This window comes from Chiloscyllium plagiosum, unplaced genomic scaffold (assembly GCF_037043375.1).
Source record: "Chiloscyllium plagiosum isolate Xiang-an unplaced genomic scaffold, Cpla_swu_hap1 HiC_scaffold_39, whole genome shotgun sequence".
Taxonomy (NCBI): domain Eukaryota; kingdom Metazoa; phylum Chordata; class Chondrichthyes; order Orectolobiformes; family Hemiscylliidae; genus Chiloscyllium; species Chiloscyllium plagiosum.
In genome coordinates, this window is record NW_028270177.1 from 24,071,100 (window position 1) to 24,089,786 (window position 18,687).

At 38.2% G+C, this 18,687-nt stretch overlaps 1 protein-coding gene across 3 annotated transcripts in view; it reads left to right on the forward strand.

Annotated features, from left to right (window-relative positions):
* Nucleotides 1–16,397, forward strand: part of nedd4a (NEDD4 E3 ubiquitin protein ligase a) — a 152,773-nt gene extending 136,376 nt beyond the window's left edge. For all 3 annotated transcript variants that reach the window (XM_043677486.2, XM_043677487.2, XM_043677484.2), the window contains 8 exons: nucleotides 896–991; nucleotides 2,938–3,011; nucleotides 3,622–3,682; nucleotides 8,058–8,117; nucleotides 8,199–8,306; nucleotides 10,252–10,348; nucleotides 10,654–10,726; nucleotides 12,306–16,397. In XM_043677486.2, the coding sequence (XP_043533421.1) occupies nucleotides 896–991; nucleotides 2,938–3,011; nucleotides 3,622–3,682; nucleotides 8,058–8,117; nucleotides 8,199–8,306; nucleotides 10,252–10,348; nucleotides 10,654–10,726; nucleotides 12,306–12,408 (672 nt within the window). In that variant the 3' untranslated portion in view covers nucleotides 12,409–16,397. The remainder of the gene's footprint in view (nucleotides 1–895; nucleotides 992–2,937; nucleotides 3,012–3,621; nucleotides 3,683–8,057; nucleotides 8,118–8,198; nucleotides 8,307–10,251; nucleotides 10,349–10,653; nucleotides 10,727–12,305) is intronic.
* Nucleotides 16,398–18,687: the final 2,290 nt, after the last annotated feature.

The following is an 18,687-nucleotide window of genomic DNA, read 5'->3' on the forward strand; positions in this document are numbered from 1 at the left end:
TACATTGCAAGAGAAGAAAATTTTTTTTGCAATGCATCGTTTTCACAATTATTACATTATCTAAAGTAATTTTTTTGTTGTAAATTCTGTTATTTGACATTCACATGGATCCAATCTGGACCTAATCTTCTCTCCAGCTTTTGTCCTTGGCTCATATTTTTGCCTTATTCAAGTGCCAAGCATTTTTCTTTTAGCCTGGTAACAACTCAGTTAGATGAATCCATTAAACAATCAGAGTTTCCAAAGAACTTTCAAAATCTTCAGCAAAAACCCAAATCAAAATAATTTAAACTCAATGTTAGCTTCTTGGATAATGGTATAGGAGTTGGAATTAAGCGTTCATTTCAAAGCATTAGTTTATTTTCAAAACAATCTTGGACATAATCTGGGAAAAGAAGATTGCTCCTATTTTTCAGAGTTGAGAGCAGAATGCTTCCTTCCTGAGATGGTGAGAAGTGGAAATGGTTGGATAACTGTGCCATGGCAGGTTTCTCTCTCCAGTTCACCCAATTGCATGGAGTGGGAAGCTCCACTGGACCCTCTTGACCCACCATCAGCAAAGGCCCTTAAATTGAAAATTACAGCCAGCAGTCTCTGGTGACCTGGGCATCACTATCAAGGCTTCTGATAAGATGATGTGGTCAAATGTTAGCTCTTTTACTGATACATGATGGGTCACATTTTCTAAATGGTAGGGATGTCAACTTAGTCCATACCCAGCTTGCCCACCTATATACTTAGCCTGAAAAAGAGACAATCACACTCTGAGCATCTATAAAATATGAATGGTACAGCATTTGCACATTATGATGTAATTCCTTGAGAAACATGCTTCCAACTGAGAGTGTCTAATTCAATCTTGTGAACCACTAACAAGTAATCTCTAATGTTACAGGACAGCGAGTATTACAACTCACTAATGTGGATTCTTGAAAATGATCCAACTGATTTGGATCTTCGATTTGTGGTTGATGAAGAGTTGTTTGGTCAGGTTAGTATGCATTTGTGCATTGATTACAATTAAATTCACTTGCAATTAAACTGTTGCATTAGATTGGTGAGTGTTTGAGTACAGATATCTACCTTGTAATGTAAATCACGTTCATAATTTGTAGTTAGACCAAAATTTCTGCAAGAGTTCATTTTAAGTACAGAACAGCAATATGTAGTTAGTTCTATTTGTTATATTATTCTCTGTAATGATCTTTGTGGGATCTATTTATATATGTGCCAAAAAGTGTATATGACATCCTGTTAGTACAGGACCTGATGTAATATTAATGTACTTTGAGTTGTATTAATGTTAGAAACCTTAATTTCAAGAAGAGTGCCTTGTTTAGCACCACAAGTATTCTGGAAGTATCAATAGAACAGTTGTTTATATGGTATTAGTATCAGTTTTTGAACTACAGTGTTTAAATGTTGTTTTGTGCATGTTGTATAGTAATGGACTAGCCCAGTTGCACTTTCACTGTACAGATATTCCAGACTAAAGATCTCAAGTGTCATTTTTTGTGTGATAAATGGAACTTTTGTTGCTCACCAATGCAGCAAGATGAACGAAGAATTGTCCCATACACAAATCACAATGAAATTGACAACTTAAGCTGCTCATTAATTGAGGTGACAGTTTATAGTGTTTGGTGTCTGTGCAGAATGGAGCCTTAATCAGTCCCAATATTTGGATTATACTTTGTGATCTGTTAAATGTACAAATGAAAGATTGAACTTTATATTGCTGAATGGTCTCATTTTCGTGAGTTGAAGAAGACATTTATTTTTTGAACATCGTTTTTTTTCCTTGGATGGGTATATGAATAGGAAGAGTTTGGAGAGATATGGGCCAGGTGCTGACAGGTGGGTCTGGATTGGGTTGGGATATCTGGTCGGCATGGATGGGTTGGATCGAAGGGTCTATTTCCATGCTGTACATCTCTGTGACTCTATGTCGGAGTACATTTGTGGATTTTCGACATCTTGAACTTGAATGATAAGGAGTAGCATTTCAAGTCATTATGCAACAACAAATTCCTACCAATAACGTCATTGGATACAGTCACAACATTAACTTATTATTTCAAAAAATTTTAAATGTGATTCTTTGAGGTGTTACAGAGTAATGGGATAATGTACTTTGTCGGCAGGCTTTTTCTGGATTGGTCCAAAAATAAAACAGACTTTCGCCATTACGTTTGTGATTTAATTTTACAACCTTCTAAAATTTGGATTTTGGTTGAATATGTGTCCCCATAAAGTCATTCAAACTCAGCTTTCTTGTCTATTCATTCCAAATAAAGGTTATTACACTGATGTTTCAATACTTTTATAAGTGATAACAATTTTGCAGAATAGCTACTAGAAATTAACTGTACTGATTGCTTTGGATGTATCAGATTTAAGGGTTAAACTACTAGTAGGAACAATGCCCTCCATAGGGGATCTGAACAGTCAGATTGAATGACTTTTACTGAGGTAGAGCTTAAACCAGAAAGTGCAAATTAGAAAGGTTATTCCAATATAAGATAATGTACAGCAAATAAAACAAAAAGAGGAGAAAATAAGTGGAATTAAGAGACAAATAGATTAATTAACTTATTTAAAATATCCAAAAATAATTAAAATCGAATAAAATGAGATTTCAAATTAAGCTCATTTTTGGTGACCACTTGTCTATCTGTACTTAAGACTTTAATGAACGGGCAGGGAATATGAACAATGTGCAGGCAGATGGGGTTAATTTAGAATGGCATCATGGTTGGCATAGACATGGTGGGCTGAAAGGACTATTCTTGTGTTGTACTGTTCTACAAATGTTATGTTGCTGATGAAAGATCTTAAATGCCATTTCAAAATGCCATTTTGTAAAACAGTATATGTGCCCTCTAGTGGTTTTGTGGTTTAAGTGAAATGTTATGGATTTATTTTTCTTTTCACCAGACTCAACAACATGAACTAAAACCTGATGGATCAGAAATATTGGTTACCAACAAAAACAAGAAAGAATACATTCAGTAAGTGGTTTTGAGCTTGAGAATTGTTTGTGTTGAAGATAGCTATGTTTAACTCAGTTTGAAATGTTCATGTGCAATTTATTTTTTGTTCAATATTTATCCATTTGTGAAGATAAAAGATATCCTTTTGGGAAATTTCCCTGCTTTGAAACTCCTGATTTCAGTCCTAAGCAATCCCAAAAAAGTCTGTGAAATTGTTACATAGTAAATTGCTGTTTTCCCAGCAGTCAATTCTCCAATCCAGCAATCCTGCTTCCAAGTGCAGCTCCTGAAATTTGGTCAATTTTCAATGTGAATTGTCTTTGAAAGTTATCTGAATGAGATAACCAGTGGAGCCAGCTTTGTGCTGGTGACTGGTGTCAGATTATTATTCAAGGTTTTGCAGGTTTTCTTAACATGAGACTTCGAGATTGCAGAGAAATCGATTTTTATCAGTTTAGGATGACCTCAAGTTCCATTCCCAAGAATGAGAGGAAAATATATAACATAGCTTGCATACAGTTTGTAAATGCTCCTCTAACTAAAATATTATGTTCTGAATTTAGAAACGAGTGATGTGAGGTTCAGTAAAGTGATATTTCACCGCTATTTTGTTCTTATTCTATTTTAGCCTTGTGATGCAGTGGAGGTTTGTCAATCGCATCCAGGAGCAAATGAATTCTTTTAAGGAGGTAACAAGAATGTTTAGTTTTTACTTGATCTAACTCCTTAGATTAAAGACAGATCAATACATAATCTAAGATGTTGTCTAATGAGTTTAACTTTAATGCTGAGATTCCTTAAGATTCAAATCATTTCAACATGGCAAAGATAAAAGGAAAAGAAAGGCAAAGTGCATTCATTGACCTAAGGCTAGCATCCCAATTTAGTTTCTGATGCAAGATGCTATTTGTGTTAAATTATCTGGGCCTGTGAGCATTCCTTTCCCAGGTAGTCCTAATAGTCCAGATTTTTGTAGATAAAACAAGTGGTGCCAGCCATTCATTGTACTTTCACCTGTCCACTTGACTTTCTATTGGAGTTTGCACTAGAACTTGCAGAAACTAGAAATAGATATTGGCACAATGTTTTCCTCAGGGTATCTGGGACCTGTCTGAGTGGGGCAGAAACCAATGTCTGTCCTTAGCCAATCAACCTGAAGTATTCTGAATGAGGCAAATAGAATCTGAAGTAAAAAATGTACATTATACTACGAAAGTCAAAAGCTAAAATATGTACAGAAAGTGAAATTAACTGGAGAAAAAATGATAGTATTTAGAGAGATGAAGGAGAAATTGGCAGGCACAATGTTGTGGGCATCGCAGAGATGTGGTTGCAAGGGCATCAGGGCCAGGAAGTAAATATCCAAGGATATGTGTCCTCTGCAAAGGACAGGCAGGTGGACAGAGGTACGGGTTGCCTTGCTAGTAAGAAATAAAATTAAATCGCTAGCAAGAAGTGATATAGGGTCTGAAGGCATATAATTTGTATAGGTAGAGTTGAGGAACTGCAAAGGAGAAAGGACCCTGATGGGAGTTATGTACAGGCCTTCTAGCAGTAGTCAGGATGTGGAGCAGAAAGTAAGTCAGGAGATAGAGTCGGCATGTAAGAAAGGTGCTATTAAAATAATCATTAGGGTCTTAAATGTGCAGCTGGACTGGAATAATCAGGTTGGGAGCAGATTCCAAGAAAAGAAATTTGCGGATTGCTGACAAAATGGTTTATTTTGGAGCAGCTTGTGGCACGGCCCACTAGGGAACAGGCAGTTCTGGGATTTGGTGAGGTGTAAGGAGGCAAACTTGGTTAGGCAGCCTTAGGTGAAGAAACCCCCAGAGAGCAGTGACCACAATAGGGTAGAATTTACCCTGCAGTTTGAGAGTGAGAAACCTGAATCTGATGTAAGGGTATTACAATTAAATAAAGGTAACAACAAACACATGAGATAAGATCTGTCCAGCGTTTAATGGAAGGGGGGCCCAGCAGGAAACATGTTGGAGCAGCAATGGCAGGAGTTTCTGAGGGTAATTCGGGAGGCGCACCAGAAATTCATACTAAGGAAGAGAAATATTCTAATCGGAAGATGAGGCAACCATGGTAATTGAGGGAAGACCGAGTCAGCATAAAAGCCAAAGAGCAAACGTACAATGTGGTGGAGATTAGTGGGAAGCCAGAGAATTGGGAATCATTTTAAAAACCAGCAGTGGGTAACTTTTTAAAAAAAAGCAAGAAGGGGAGAGATGATGAAATATTAGGGTAAGCAAGCTCATAATATGAAAGAAGATTGAAAGTATTTTTTTTAGGATATACAAAAGTTGAGAGAAGCATGAGTGGGCATTAGACTACTGGAAAAGGAGACTGGAGAAGTAATAATGGGAAACAAAGAAATGGCAAAGGAACTGAATAGATACTTTGCATGAGTTTCATAGTGGAAGACACCAGAACTTCAAGAGAATTGGGGCAGAAGTGAGTATAGTGGCCATCACTAAGGAAGATAATATTGGGAAAGCTGTAAGATCTTCAGGTGGATAAATCACCTGGACTGAATGGCCCATACCCCAGAGTTCTGAAGGAGCTAGCTGACGAGATTGTGGAGACATTGGTAGTGATATTTCAGGAATCGCTGGAGTCAGAGTCCTAGAAGACTGGAAAATGGCTAATGTCATACCTGTATTTAAGGACGGAAGGAGGCAGTAGACAAGAGATTATAGACCAGTTAGTCTGATGTCAGTAATTGATAGGTTTTAGAGTATTATTAAGGATGAGATTGTAGAACATTTGGAAGTGCCATGGTAAAATAGGGCTGAGTCAGCACAGCTTCATCAAGGGGAGGTCGTGCCTGAAAAATCTGTTAGGATTCTTTAAGGAGGTAACGAGCAAGTTAAACAAAGGAGAACCAGTATGTGTGATCTGTTTGGATTTTCAGAAGGCCTTTTACCTGGTGCTTCACAGGAGGCTGCTAAATATGTTAAGATCTCAGGGTGTTAGGAGCAAGGTACAGCCATGGTTAGAGGATTGGCTGACTAGCAGAAGGCAGAGCATGGGGTTAAAGGAGTCTTTTGCAGGATGCCAGCTGGAGAATAATGGAGTATTGCAGGGGTCCATATTGGGACCACAACTATTCACATTCAAAATTAATAATCTGGATGAAGGAACTGAGGGCATTATTGCTAAGTTTGCGGGTGATACAAAGATAAATGGAGGGACTGGTCGTGTTGAGGAAGCAGGGAGGCTGCAGAAGGATTTGAACTTTCTAAGAAGTGTCAGTTGGAAACAATGCAGAAAAGTGTGAGGTTATGTACTTTGGTAGAAAGAATACAGGCAAAGATTATTTTTTAAACAGGGAAAAGCTTTGGAAATCTGAGGCACAAAGAGATTTAGGAGTCATAGTTTGGGATTCTCATAAAATTAACATGCAGGTTTAGTTGACTGTTAGGAAGGTAAATGCAATGCATTTTGAGAGGCGTAGGACACAGGAACTGGGATGTATTGTTGAGGCTGTATAAGGCTCTGGTCAGACTGCATTTGAAGTATTGTGAGTAGTTTTGAGCTCTATCTCGAAGGAAGGACGTGCTGACCTTGGAGGAGGCCTTGTAGTTGTCTTTGAATGGGCAAATGGTATTTGTTTTTCTCGTGGGTATCCCTTAGTTAAGCACTTCAATTTTGTGGTTTTCATGTGTTTCAATCATTTGTCTCTTAATGAAGTACCAATTCAGTGGATGTTTTGTATGAGCGGAGCAAGTTGAACAGCAGCTTTTGATTTTTTACCTTTAGCTGTGTATGTACAGTCCAGTCATTGCTGTCTTAATAGCTTAACAATGGTCATGCTATAGGAAGGATGTTGTGAAACTTGAAAGGGTTCAGAAAAGGTTTACAAAGACGTTGCCAGAGTTGGAGGGTTTGAATTAGAGGGAGAGGCTGAATAGGTTGGGACTCTTTTGCCTGGAGAGTTGGAGGCTGAGGGGTGACCTTATAGAGCTTTATAAAATCATGAGGGGCATGAATAGGGTGAATAGACAAAGTCTTCCCCTGGGGTGGGGGAGTCCAAAAGGAGAGGGCATAGGTTTAAGGTGAGAGGGAAAAGAGTTCAAAGAAACCTAAGAGGCAACTTTTTTTCACACAGACAGTGGTACGTATATGGAATGAGCTGTCAGAGGAAGTGGTGGAGGCTGATACAATTACAACATTTAAAAGGCATCTGGATGCTTATATGAATAGGAAGGGTTAAGAGGGATATGGGCCAAATGCAGGCAAATGGGACTGGATTTATTTGGGATATCTACTTGGCATGGTTAGTTGGACCAAAGAGTCTGTTTCCATGCTGTACAGCTGCATGACTCTATCATAGCATCCATGGTTTTCCTTAAAAAAGCACTGGCCAATGTATTGATCTGTGCATTACTTTCTTTTCTTGGATAATGCTTCATTGACAGACGTATTGATATCAAACACTTGGGACATGTGTCAAAAGAACAAAGAAAAGTACAGCACGGAAACAGGCCCTTCATCCCATCAAGATTGCACTTTCTAAACTAAACACCACTTTGCCTGTACACTGTCCATATCCCTCTCTTTCCTGCTTATTCATGTATATGTCAAGATGCCTCTTAAATGTTGCTATTATATCCGCCCTCACCACCACCTCTGGCATCGCATTCCAGGTACTTACCACCCTCTGTGTAAAAAAAAAAAGTCCATGTATTTTTTTTAAATGCTTATCGCCATTTATATTTTTGTATGGTCAAAGTATTAATTAAGAAAATACTACAAGCTGTCCACTGAATGAAATAAATGCTTTTTAAATTAATGCCTGAACTTTGTTTTGAAATCAGCATTGAGTCACTGCAGAAAGTGCACTGAATTATTTTAACTTTTCATTGTTTTGTACTCATTAAAATAATTGCTTTGGACCTTCGGGGCCTGATGCAGGTCTTCTGGGTTCTTGACATCCAAGGCACATGAATGTCATTAGAAAATTAGGTCAACAAAGTTTGTTGTCTGCATGACTTGACTGTTGCTGTAGTAAACATAGGTGATACCACTTACACCACACTTTCTTTCTATTTTCAGGGCTTTTTTGAACTGATCCCACAAGATCTCATAAAAATATTTGATGAGAATGAATTGGAGGTAACTTTTTTTCATTTTAACTGCAATATATATTGAATTTTTTTTTGTGTGTTTTGATGATGTTTATACATTTGTTTCTAGCTATTAATGTGTGGACTAGGGGATGTAGATGTCAACGACTGGAGGGAGAATACAAAGTACAAAAATGGATACAATGCAAACCATCCGGTCATACAATGGTTTTGGAAGGTAATGCAAGACTGGAAAGTCTGACATGACATATATTTGGTGGTTGTTGTTTAAGCAGGATTTACAGCTTGTCACTGCAGTGTGACTGTTGAAACTTTGGGTTTCCATTTTCCTTGCATTTCAGTTTTCAGATATAAATGTGCTGATTTTATTGCAGGCATTTTAAAAAAGAAAATTCTTATCAGTAACAGACATCATTAAAAAATCTCCCTTGAACTATCCAAACAAAATGAAGCAAGAAGCTATATCTGCTGGCCTTCCCTTCTAAAGGAGTAGAAACTCTTGTATGGAATAAAAGGGGGTGCATAAATGAGTAGACACCAAGAAAGGGATTATTTAGGTTAATAATTGTTTTCTGTTCCTGTTTGAACAAAAGCGGGAGTATGTTTACAATAGTCATTGTCCCAGTGGATCAGACAAGCCTGATCCCAGTCAGAAACCTGGCTTGATAGCTAATAATTATGTATGTTTTGATTTTAACAAAATGTTATCTTGCTAAAACGCAAGCGTGCAATGCTGCAGATTTTGCTTTAAGAACAAAATGTAAATTTATTACAGAAGGAATGAAGATAAAATATGTATGTCTTTGTAATACTAAACTATGTATTTATAATATAAAGTCAATCACAAAACATTCCTATATAATTTCACAAGAAACAAAACAGCTTTTGTATAGTATCCAAAACCCCACTCCTGGTATACTTCTCATACACCACTTGTCATTTTCACATCAGTCTCTGTAATACCTCAATAGGTTTAAGACACTTGCAATTTCAACTTTTAAACTGAAAGTGCAGATGGGCTCTTCATAGAGTTCATAGACTTGGGTGACCACTTATCTTAAGAGACCACTTCGGGGTTTTTAATCCCAACACTTCTGGTCTCGGGTGAACACTAATTTCTCACTCCAAGATAATTTAATCCACTACCTCTATCTTTGTCTTCTCAGGAGCACTGCTGTATTCAAATATCCTGTTCCAAAATCTTCACAGGACTAACATTAACCCAAGTTATCCCTTTCTCCTTCTCTTTTCTCTTCTCTTGTGTTTCATTTAAGCTTAAAAGTAATTTCCATAACACTCTCAAGAAACGGTGGGTGGCACGGTGGCACAGTGGTTAGCACTGCTGCCTCACAGCGCCTGAGACCCGGGTTCAATTCCCGCCTCAGGCGACTGACTGTGTGGAGTTTGCACGTTCTCCCCGTGTCTGCGTGGGTTTCCTCAGGGTGCTCCGGTTTCCTCCCACAGTCCAAAGATGTGCAGGGTCAGGTGAATTGGCCATGCTAAATTGCCCGTAGTGTTAGGTAAGGGGTAAATGTAGGGGTATGGGTGGGTTTCGCTTCGGCGGGTCGGTGTGGACTTGTTGGGCCGAAGGGCCTGTTTCCACACTGTAATGTAATCTAATGTAATCTAATCTAAACCTTTTGAGGTGCCATTACTTACCGTGCTGAGTCACAAGCAACTTGTAATCAACAAAGGCCTGTTCGTACACAAACCCATGTTCTCCAACCAGGCTTCAAAAACTTTTTTTTAAAAAATAATTGCCATTGTTACAGAAATGAGCTGCCAGAGAATGTGGTGGAGGCTGATACAGTTGCAGCATTTGAGAGGCATTTGGATGGGTATATGAATAGGAAGGGTTTGGAGGGATATGGGCCGGGTGCTGGCAGGTGGGACTAGATTGGGTTGGGATATCTGGTCGGCATGGACAGGTTGGACTGAAGGGTCTGTTTCCATGCTCTATGACTCTATAAATACTTGCAATTATTAACTTCAGACACAGAAAAACGTATGAGTTGCTAACTCAAAACCAGAAATTTAACCTTTCAATAACTAACATACAAAATTTATACATAAATCCCATAGCTTACATCCTGTCAAAATTTCACAGAAGAAATGCCCAATTGTTTAAAAAAAATAACAAAATTCTTTATTCTTATCTATAGACAGTGCTGTTAATGGATTCAGAAAAGCGTATTCGATTCCTGCAGTTTGTGACTGGTACTTCACGGGTACCTATGAATGGATTTGCTGAATTGTATGGTAAGCAGAATTAGGAATAAATTAAAGTTTGCTTTCTTTTAAATATGAAATTATCTTCCTGCTCTTCCAAAATTTGGATGATTTTCTTTGCAAGTTAAATTATGTATCCATGAATATGAAGTTAAATTATGCATCCACGAATAGATATCAAACAATGTGAAAGTAAGGGTGTGTATGTGGAGGAGGGTTATGGATCAGCATAATTAGATTGAATGTTGGAATTGGTTCAAGGGATTACTTCTATGAAAATCAACTAATTGTTTTCTGTTTTTCTTAAACTGTATTCTTGTATTTGTTATTCTTAGGATCAAATGGACCACAGTTATTTACTATTGAACAGTGGGGAACTCCAGAGAAATTACCAAGAGCTCACACATGGTAACTTTGATCTTTTGACTGTTTTGACAATTTGGGGGGAAAGCAGATTAGCTCATGTTTAGGTGAAGTTCCTGAAGATTGGAGGGTGGCTAATGTTGTGCTATTAACAAAGGCTGCAGGGAAATGCCTGGGAACTACAGACTGGTGATCCGAACAACCATGGTAGGGAGGAGTGGATTCAGACAGACAGGGTTTCCAGGCATTTGGAGAGGCAAGGATTCGTTTGGGACAGTCAGCATGGCTTTATGAGTGGGAAATCAAGTCTTATGAATTTGATTGAGCTTTTTGAAGGGGTGACCAAGAAAGTATATGAGGACAGTGTGGTAGATATTGTCTACATGGACTTTAGCAAGGCCTTTGACAGGGCATCACATGATAGGTAGTTGAGTAAAGTTAAATCTCACTGTATTCAGGGAGAGCTAGCCAATTGGATACAAAATTGACTTGATGGTAGAAGACTGAAGGTGGTGGTAGAGGGTTGTTTTTCCAACTGGAGAACCTGTGAACAGTGGTGTGCCACTGTTATTCATCATTTATATAAATGATTTGGACGAGAATTTAGGAAGTATGGTTAGTAAGTTTGCGAATAACACCAAAATTGGTGTTAAAGTGGACAGTGAAGATGTTTATCTGGAAATGCAATGAGCTATTGATCAACTGGGCCAGTGTGCAGATGGAGTTTAATTTAGATAAATGCAAGGTATTATATTCTGATGGGCTAACCAGGGCAGGACTTACACACTCAATGATAGGGCCCTGGGGGTGTTATGGAACAAAGAGGTCTAGCACTACAGGTTCATAGCTCCTTGAAAATGGAGTCACAGGCAGATAGAGTGGTGAAGAAGGCTTTCGGTATGCTAGCTTTCATTGATCAGAGCATTGAGTATAGGAGTTGGGATGGCTTGTGCCGCTGGACAAGATATTAGTGAGGCCATTTGGAGTACTGTATGCAGTTCTGGTTGCCCTACAATAGAAAGGATATTATTAAACTAGAAAGAGTATGGAAAAGATTTACTAGGATGGTACCTGGCCTGGAAGGTTTGAGTTATAAGGAGAGGTTGGCTAGGCTGGCACTTTTTTCCCCGGAGTATAGGAGACTGAGGGGTAACGTAATGGAGGCCTATAAAACCATGAGAGTCATTGATAAGGTAGACAGCCAATATCTTTTTCCCATGGTAGAGGAGTCTAAAACTAGAGAGCATAGCTTTAAGATGAGAGAGGAGAGATACAAAATAGTCCAGAGGGGTAATATTTTCACTCAGGGTGGTGAGTTTATGGAATGGGCTGCCAAAGGTATCAGTAGAGGCAAGTATAATTTTGTTATTTAAGAAGCATTGAGACAGGTACACAGATTGGATAGGTATGGAGGAATATAGACCAAATGCAAAGAACTGGACTAGTTTAAATGGTGACAACTGGACAGCATGGGCAAGTTGGGCTGAAAGGCCTGTTTCCATGCTGTAGACCTCTGTGACTCTATGTTGCTAACTCTGGAATGTAAATGCCCACATTAATTACATAGAAGTAAGAGCTTCAATTTGTTTAGCACAATTTATAAAGAAAATTGTTTATTTTTCAGTTTCAATCGTCTCGATTTGCCACCTTATGAATCATTTGAAGAATTGCGGGAGAAGCTTAACCTAGCAATTGAGAACACTGAAGGTTTTGATGGAGTCGATTGAGTGACCAAAGCTGGCTGATTTAGTGTAATCACATCATCCAGCGAGTGTGCTGAAATGTGAAGCAAAGTATCTAGAAATGGAGTTTTGAGATTAAGTCTTACTTGTAGGGAAATGTCTCTTTTTATTAAACTAATGAAGCACAAACAGACTAAGTATGCAGTAACACTACCATCAGTTCCCTGAACTCGCATTTTCAGAGCTGAGATGAGAAGTATTTTTCTTATAGACTGGTTGAATATGGCTAATTTGCCTGGACATGCTTGTTGTACCAACTAATAAAATATGGTTTAAATGCAGGCAATGAATCAAAAATCCCATTTAATTCAGTGACCTCACAATGCAGGCTTCTGATGTTTAATATTGTTCAGTATCTATTCTGTACAGCACTAATTATCACATCCTTAATTAGGAATGTGCATATAAGATCTAACAACCTAGCTCCCTTGTCACTGTCACTCAATTGTGCATTTTTCCCAGTCTGTGTGCCAAGTCAGGCTGGTTTGCTGTATTGAATCACTGCAGTTTTATCACTGTGTCGTTCTTACGTTGGTAACCGCCTGGATAAACTAATATGTAGCATAATGTTAAATTTAATCAATAGTGATTTCATATGAGAGTTAAAATTGATAGCTTAAAGAACTCTAATAAACAACTGAAAAGTTAATTCTGTAAAATAACTTGGAAGATTACTCAAATGTGAATTTAGAAGAGGGTAAACTCAAATGCATGGAAGTCAGTCTGGGTAGATGAAGTTCTAGTGCCAAATTCAAGCTTTGAAATTTAATTTTATCACGCTATAAAATTCGCATTGAACTGTGTGTTTATTTGTGAAACTTTTTTCATTGCTATAATAGCATCTCTCAAAATGTGATCACGAATAATAAGAGTTTAATTATTAATATTTTCAGAAACCACTTCTATTCTTCACTTGACCATTAATCTTTCATTTCAAAAATTCCAAAAGCTGTACTTAATACTTCACAGATCTTGGCTTTTGAATTTATGCTTGAAAGCTTACACAATTACAATGGTTTGTCCAAATTGATACAAAGAGAATGAAAGGAGCCTGCTGAAGATTCGCTCGGTCTGCTTTGTCCACATTGTGGAAGACAACATTTTAAAGACCGTAAAGAAATCAGAAAAGCTAACTTGTATCAGTGAATGGAAAGTCTATGTTCTCACAGACAGTATTTTTCATAGTGAAAGGTGGAACCTATAAGTTGGGTTTTTTTTGAAAACGGCAACATACATCTGTGGTGAAACAGTGAAATATACTTGCCATTTTTTTGAAAATCCCAAAACAAAAAATTAATCTTTATAAAGTGGCAGCAGTTATTGGACCTTATCTGTGAAAATACAAACGTTTACACTTTAGGAAAGAAAGGTTTATGGTCAGCTGAATCCAATAGCTAAACTTAAATTTTCTTAAGTGTCCATTATCAAGGTGGTTATAAGGAGGAATACCCATGCAGTCAAATTGGAATTTTTGAAAAATGGTGGTTTTAACAAGGGTTTTACATTGAAAGATGTTAATCCTGTTGATACCAAGAATGGACTTGAATATTGTTACAATTGATCTTCATTACTTTTTTTCTGAGAATGATAAAATTGCCTCTCTTCAACCGTAGCTTGGAATGTATGTCAGTTATTAGAGAATGTGTGTAAATATTACAAAATATAGTAATTCCAAATTGTACATATTCTTTAAATTATATTTGTGTTCTGCACAATATATATTCACCTCAGATTTGTAAATAACTTCTGAAAATAATCCACTAACTTTTATAGTTGCTATATTATAAAAGATGATGCATGCAATGTTATCTTTCATCTTTAAGGTTATAATTTAGAATTGAATTTGCAACAAGAAAGCAGACTGGGTGGAAACAATTCTGTAAATACATACAATGCACTTCTAATTAAATGAATGAAATTCATCTGAAGGAGGAATTTCGTGAGAAACACTGGGAAGTTGGCGGACAAAGCCTATTTGTAATAAAATAGCCTTTTTGGTGCAAGTTGTGGTTTGGTTCATGTAGGAAAGGTATTTGAAGTTAATATTTTGGAAAGTGTTATATGTAAGTGCAAAATCAACAACATAGTTGAATTTTCTGTCTCTGCATTAATTGATTTTGGAGCATTTGAAGTTATTGCACCTCTGATATAGCCTATACCATCATTGTTAACTTCATGTTAATACAATCTGATAAACTCCACTGCACATCTCCACCAAAAAGAAATTCTAGTGCGAACACAGTGGATGGGTGACCTGCAGTCAGGTTTCTGCCATTGCCATTTATAAACTTTCCATTAAAATGTACTTGAGATAACAACTTTGCTCGTTACGTAATTAACTATTGCAAAGTCACCAAGCTCAATCATCAACAAGATAACGAAAGCATAACTTGCTAAAGACAGAATGAGACCTACTCAACTGAAATGATATCTGTGATTAATGCAAAGACAAAGCCTACCTGATATTCAACAGTTAAAGCACTGCAAGACCTGAAAGCAGCCAAAATAGCTGTGCAATAGACTGAGATGCTGTGCAAGCAAACACTGGATCAACTTACAACAAAAATCCAAGCTAGCTGTGATAATGAAGATCTGTGAGCCATGTGTGACGGGATCTAAAGGGCATTTGGCCCTGCCATCACTCACATTGCTCTCCTGAAGTCAACAGCTAGTGAAGCACCATGCTCACCAAAACAAATTATTAATTTTATTAATCATTCATGGAATTGAGGGCTACGCCACATTTATTGCTCATCCTAAATTGCCCAGGGGGCAGTTAGGAGTCAACTATGTTGCTTTGGGTTTGGAGTCACATAAGCCAGACCAGTCAAGTACAGCAGATTTCCTTCCCTAAAGGACATTAGTGAACCAGATGGGTTTTTTCTGACAAAAGGTTCATGGTCATCGTTAGACTTTTAATTCCATCTTTTTAAAATTGAATTCAAATTCCACTATCTGCTATCGTGTGATTCAAACCCAGGTCCCTGATACCTGGGTCTCTGGATTGTCAGTCCAGCAATATCACTTAACAATTGTCTCCCTGACAATTGTCCCACTGGGCCGAACACTGCTGTGGTTGAGATTACTAGGCTCTAATTCCCCATTTAGCAATTAGACTGATTTAGGATTGATTTTTAAAAAAATTATATGTTCATATATCCTTTAACCTTTTTAAACTTTAAACAATCAAATAACCTGTGAGAAGACAACATAACTGGTTTAAATCTACAGTATTCAAGGGAAGTGCTGCCATGGTTTAAATATGTGACCCAAATATTTATTTGCAGTCCTTTGCAGTGCTCCAACCCTAAAGTTATATTTTGAGTTGTGTTGTTGTCTGGTGGATAAGTTTTCCTCAGATAACATGTTCAGGATTTTAAAGTTCACACTTATTTTACATTTTTCCTATCACTTAAATTCTTCCCTAAGTTTTAATACAGAAGTATTGCCAGTGTGAAATGAGGGACAGGATTTTGTGCAGCCCATTATCCAGATCTCTCCTCTCCTCTCTGTGCTGCACTTCAGTATAGTGACTTCTACATGAAACATCCTACATTCACAGCAGAGTGTACTGCTGTATGACTGCTTGGAAAAACTGCTCCTTCCTGTAGCCCCTGCAGTGATCATCCTGTGCTCTGCAATTTTGCCATGGTAATTTCTACAGTGTCTTCTTTAAGCAAGTTGAATTGTAAAGCTCTAGAGCCATGTCAGGCAGCACCATATGATGTGGTATGTACTCCAGGAAGAATTTATAATACTTTACCATCTCCACAGTCCTTTGAATTTGAGAATGGCTGTTCTTAGCATTGCAACACATTCGGATCCGTTGAAAGTGAATTTGTTGCAACATTATCAAGATGTATTATTTCAGTAGAATTCTCCTTTGAAACATTATATGATAATTACCAAGATTAGTACCTATACTTTTGTAATTGTATCAAGAGTACATTTTTAAATAAACTTGTTATGTGGATTGTCTTGACTGATTACTTGTAGGTCATTTTAGTACATTAAGCCTTTACATAAATTTTGCAATTGACTGATTTAACAGTTTCTATACAGTGCAGCCTGGCTAATTATTCAATTTTTAAAAGGTATACAGTTTGCAACTGATTTATGATCTGAAGGTTGGAATCTAGTAGCCAGGGTATTAAAGAAAGAACTTGTATTTAGATAATCCTACAGTATCTTGTCTTAATGATATCTCAAATATCTTTATAGCAAGCTATAACATTTGTTATATGTAGTTCCCCTTGTCACACAGGTGTGCAAGATCCTTGTAACCATTTCACCTGTCACTGTGAATATTCCCTTAGACACAGTGGTGCTAGTCACTCTAAGAGCAGTTTGAGTATTGTATGTTTAAAGGTGAACCTATACAGCACAATAACTTTATACTGACACAAACCAAGGGTTTTACACTAGTTGTGACACTGTGGTGGAAACTGGAAATTTTAGCTTTCCCATATGCCCACACACGTGCCCCTCTCCCTGGATATTAACCAAGAAAACTGTAAAATGAAGCTAAATATAATGCAGCTTTATTTTGCAGACGGCGCAAGTTGCATGTGCACAGAGGAACAAATAGAATTGCATTTAATCCAAACAGAACCACTTATCTTTGTGCAGTATTTCCAAATACTGAACAGATTTCGCTTCCCTTTGCCAGTGGGTTCTCTTGATTGACTTGAAAACAATAACTGCTAAGTATTCTGTTCTGCATCTTAACCAATAGGTTTTAGACAAACGCCAACCCAAGTAAATCAGTGTAACACCCAACTGGCAATTGTGCACTTCTATTTGTTTTCACCTCTTAGGTCTGACCTGTTAGTTGTGAACAAAGTCCAATCATTGAGGCTCAGGGACTTCCAACACAATGACTGTTTATTGATTACTTCAGAAAACTTAACAAATTGCATTCTGCCTTTGGGGAAATTATAGAGATGTACAGCATGGAAACGGACCCTTTGGTCCAACCTGTCCATGCCGACCAGATATCCCAACCCAATCTAGTCCCATCTGCCAGCACCCAGCCCATATCCCTCCAAACCCTTCCTATTCATATACCCATCCAAATGCCTCTTAAATGTTGCAATTGTACCAGCCTCCACCACATCCTTTGGCAGCTTATTCCATACACGTACCACCCTCTGCATGAAAACGTTGCCCCAAGGTCTCTTTTATATCTTTCCCCTCTCACTCTAAACCTATGCCGTCTAGTTCTGGACTCCCCGACCCCAGGGAAAAGACTTTGCCTATTTATCCTATCCATGCCCCTCATAATTTTGTAAACCTCTATAAGGTCACCCCTCAGCCTCCGACGCTCCAGGGAAAACATCCCCAGCCTGTTCAGCCTCTCCCTGTCGCTCAGATCCTCCAACCCTGGTAACATCCTTGTAAATCTTTTCTGAACCCTTTCAAGTTTCACAACATCTTTCCGATAGGAAGGAGACCAGAATTGCACGCAATATTCCAACAGTGGCCTAACCAATGTCCTACAGCCACAACATGACCTCCCAAATCCTGCACTCAATACTCTGAACAATAAAGGAAAGAATACCAAATGCCGCCTTCACTATCCTATCTACCTGCAACTCCACTTTCAAGGAGCTATGAACCTGCACTCCAAGGTCTCTTTGTTCAGCAACACTCCCTAGGACCTTACCATTAAGTATATAAGTCCTGCTAAGATTTGCTTTCCCAAAATGCAGCACCTTGCATTTATCTGAATTAAACTCCATCTGCCACTTCTCAGCCCATTGGCCCATCTGGTCCAGATCCTGTTGTAACCTGAGGTAACCCTCTTCGCTGCCCACTACACCCCCAATTGTGGTGTCATCTGCAAACTTACTAACTGTACCTCTTTTGCTCGCACCCAAATCATTTATGTAAATGACAAAAAGTGGAGGGCCCGGCATCGATCCTTGTGGCATTCCACTGGTCACAGGCCTCCAGTCTGAAAAACAATCCTCCACCACCTCCACCATCTTCCTTTGAGCCAGTTCTGTATCTAAATGGCTAGTTCTCCCTGTATTCCATGAGATCTAACCTTGCTAATCAGTCTCCCATGGGGAACCTTGTCGAATGCCTTACTGAAGTCCATATACATCCCATCTACTGCTCTGCCCTCATCAATTTTCTTTGTTACTTCTTCAAAAAACTCAATCAAGTTTGTGAGACGTGATTTCCCACGCACAAAGCCATGTTGACTATCCCTAATCAGTCCTTGCCTTTCCAAATACATCTACATCCTGTCCAGGATTC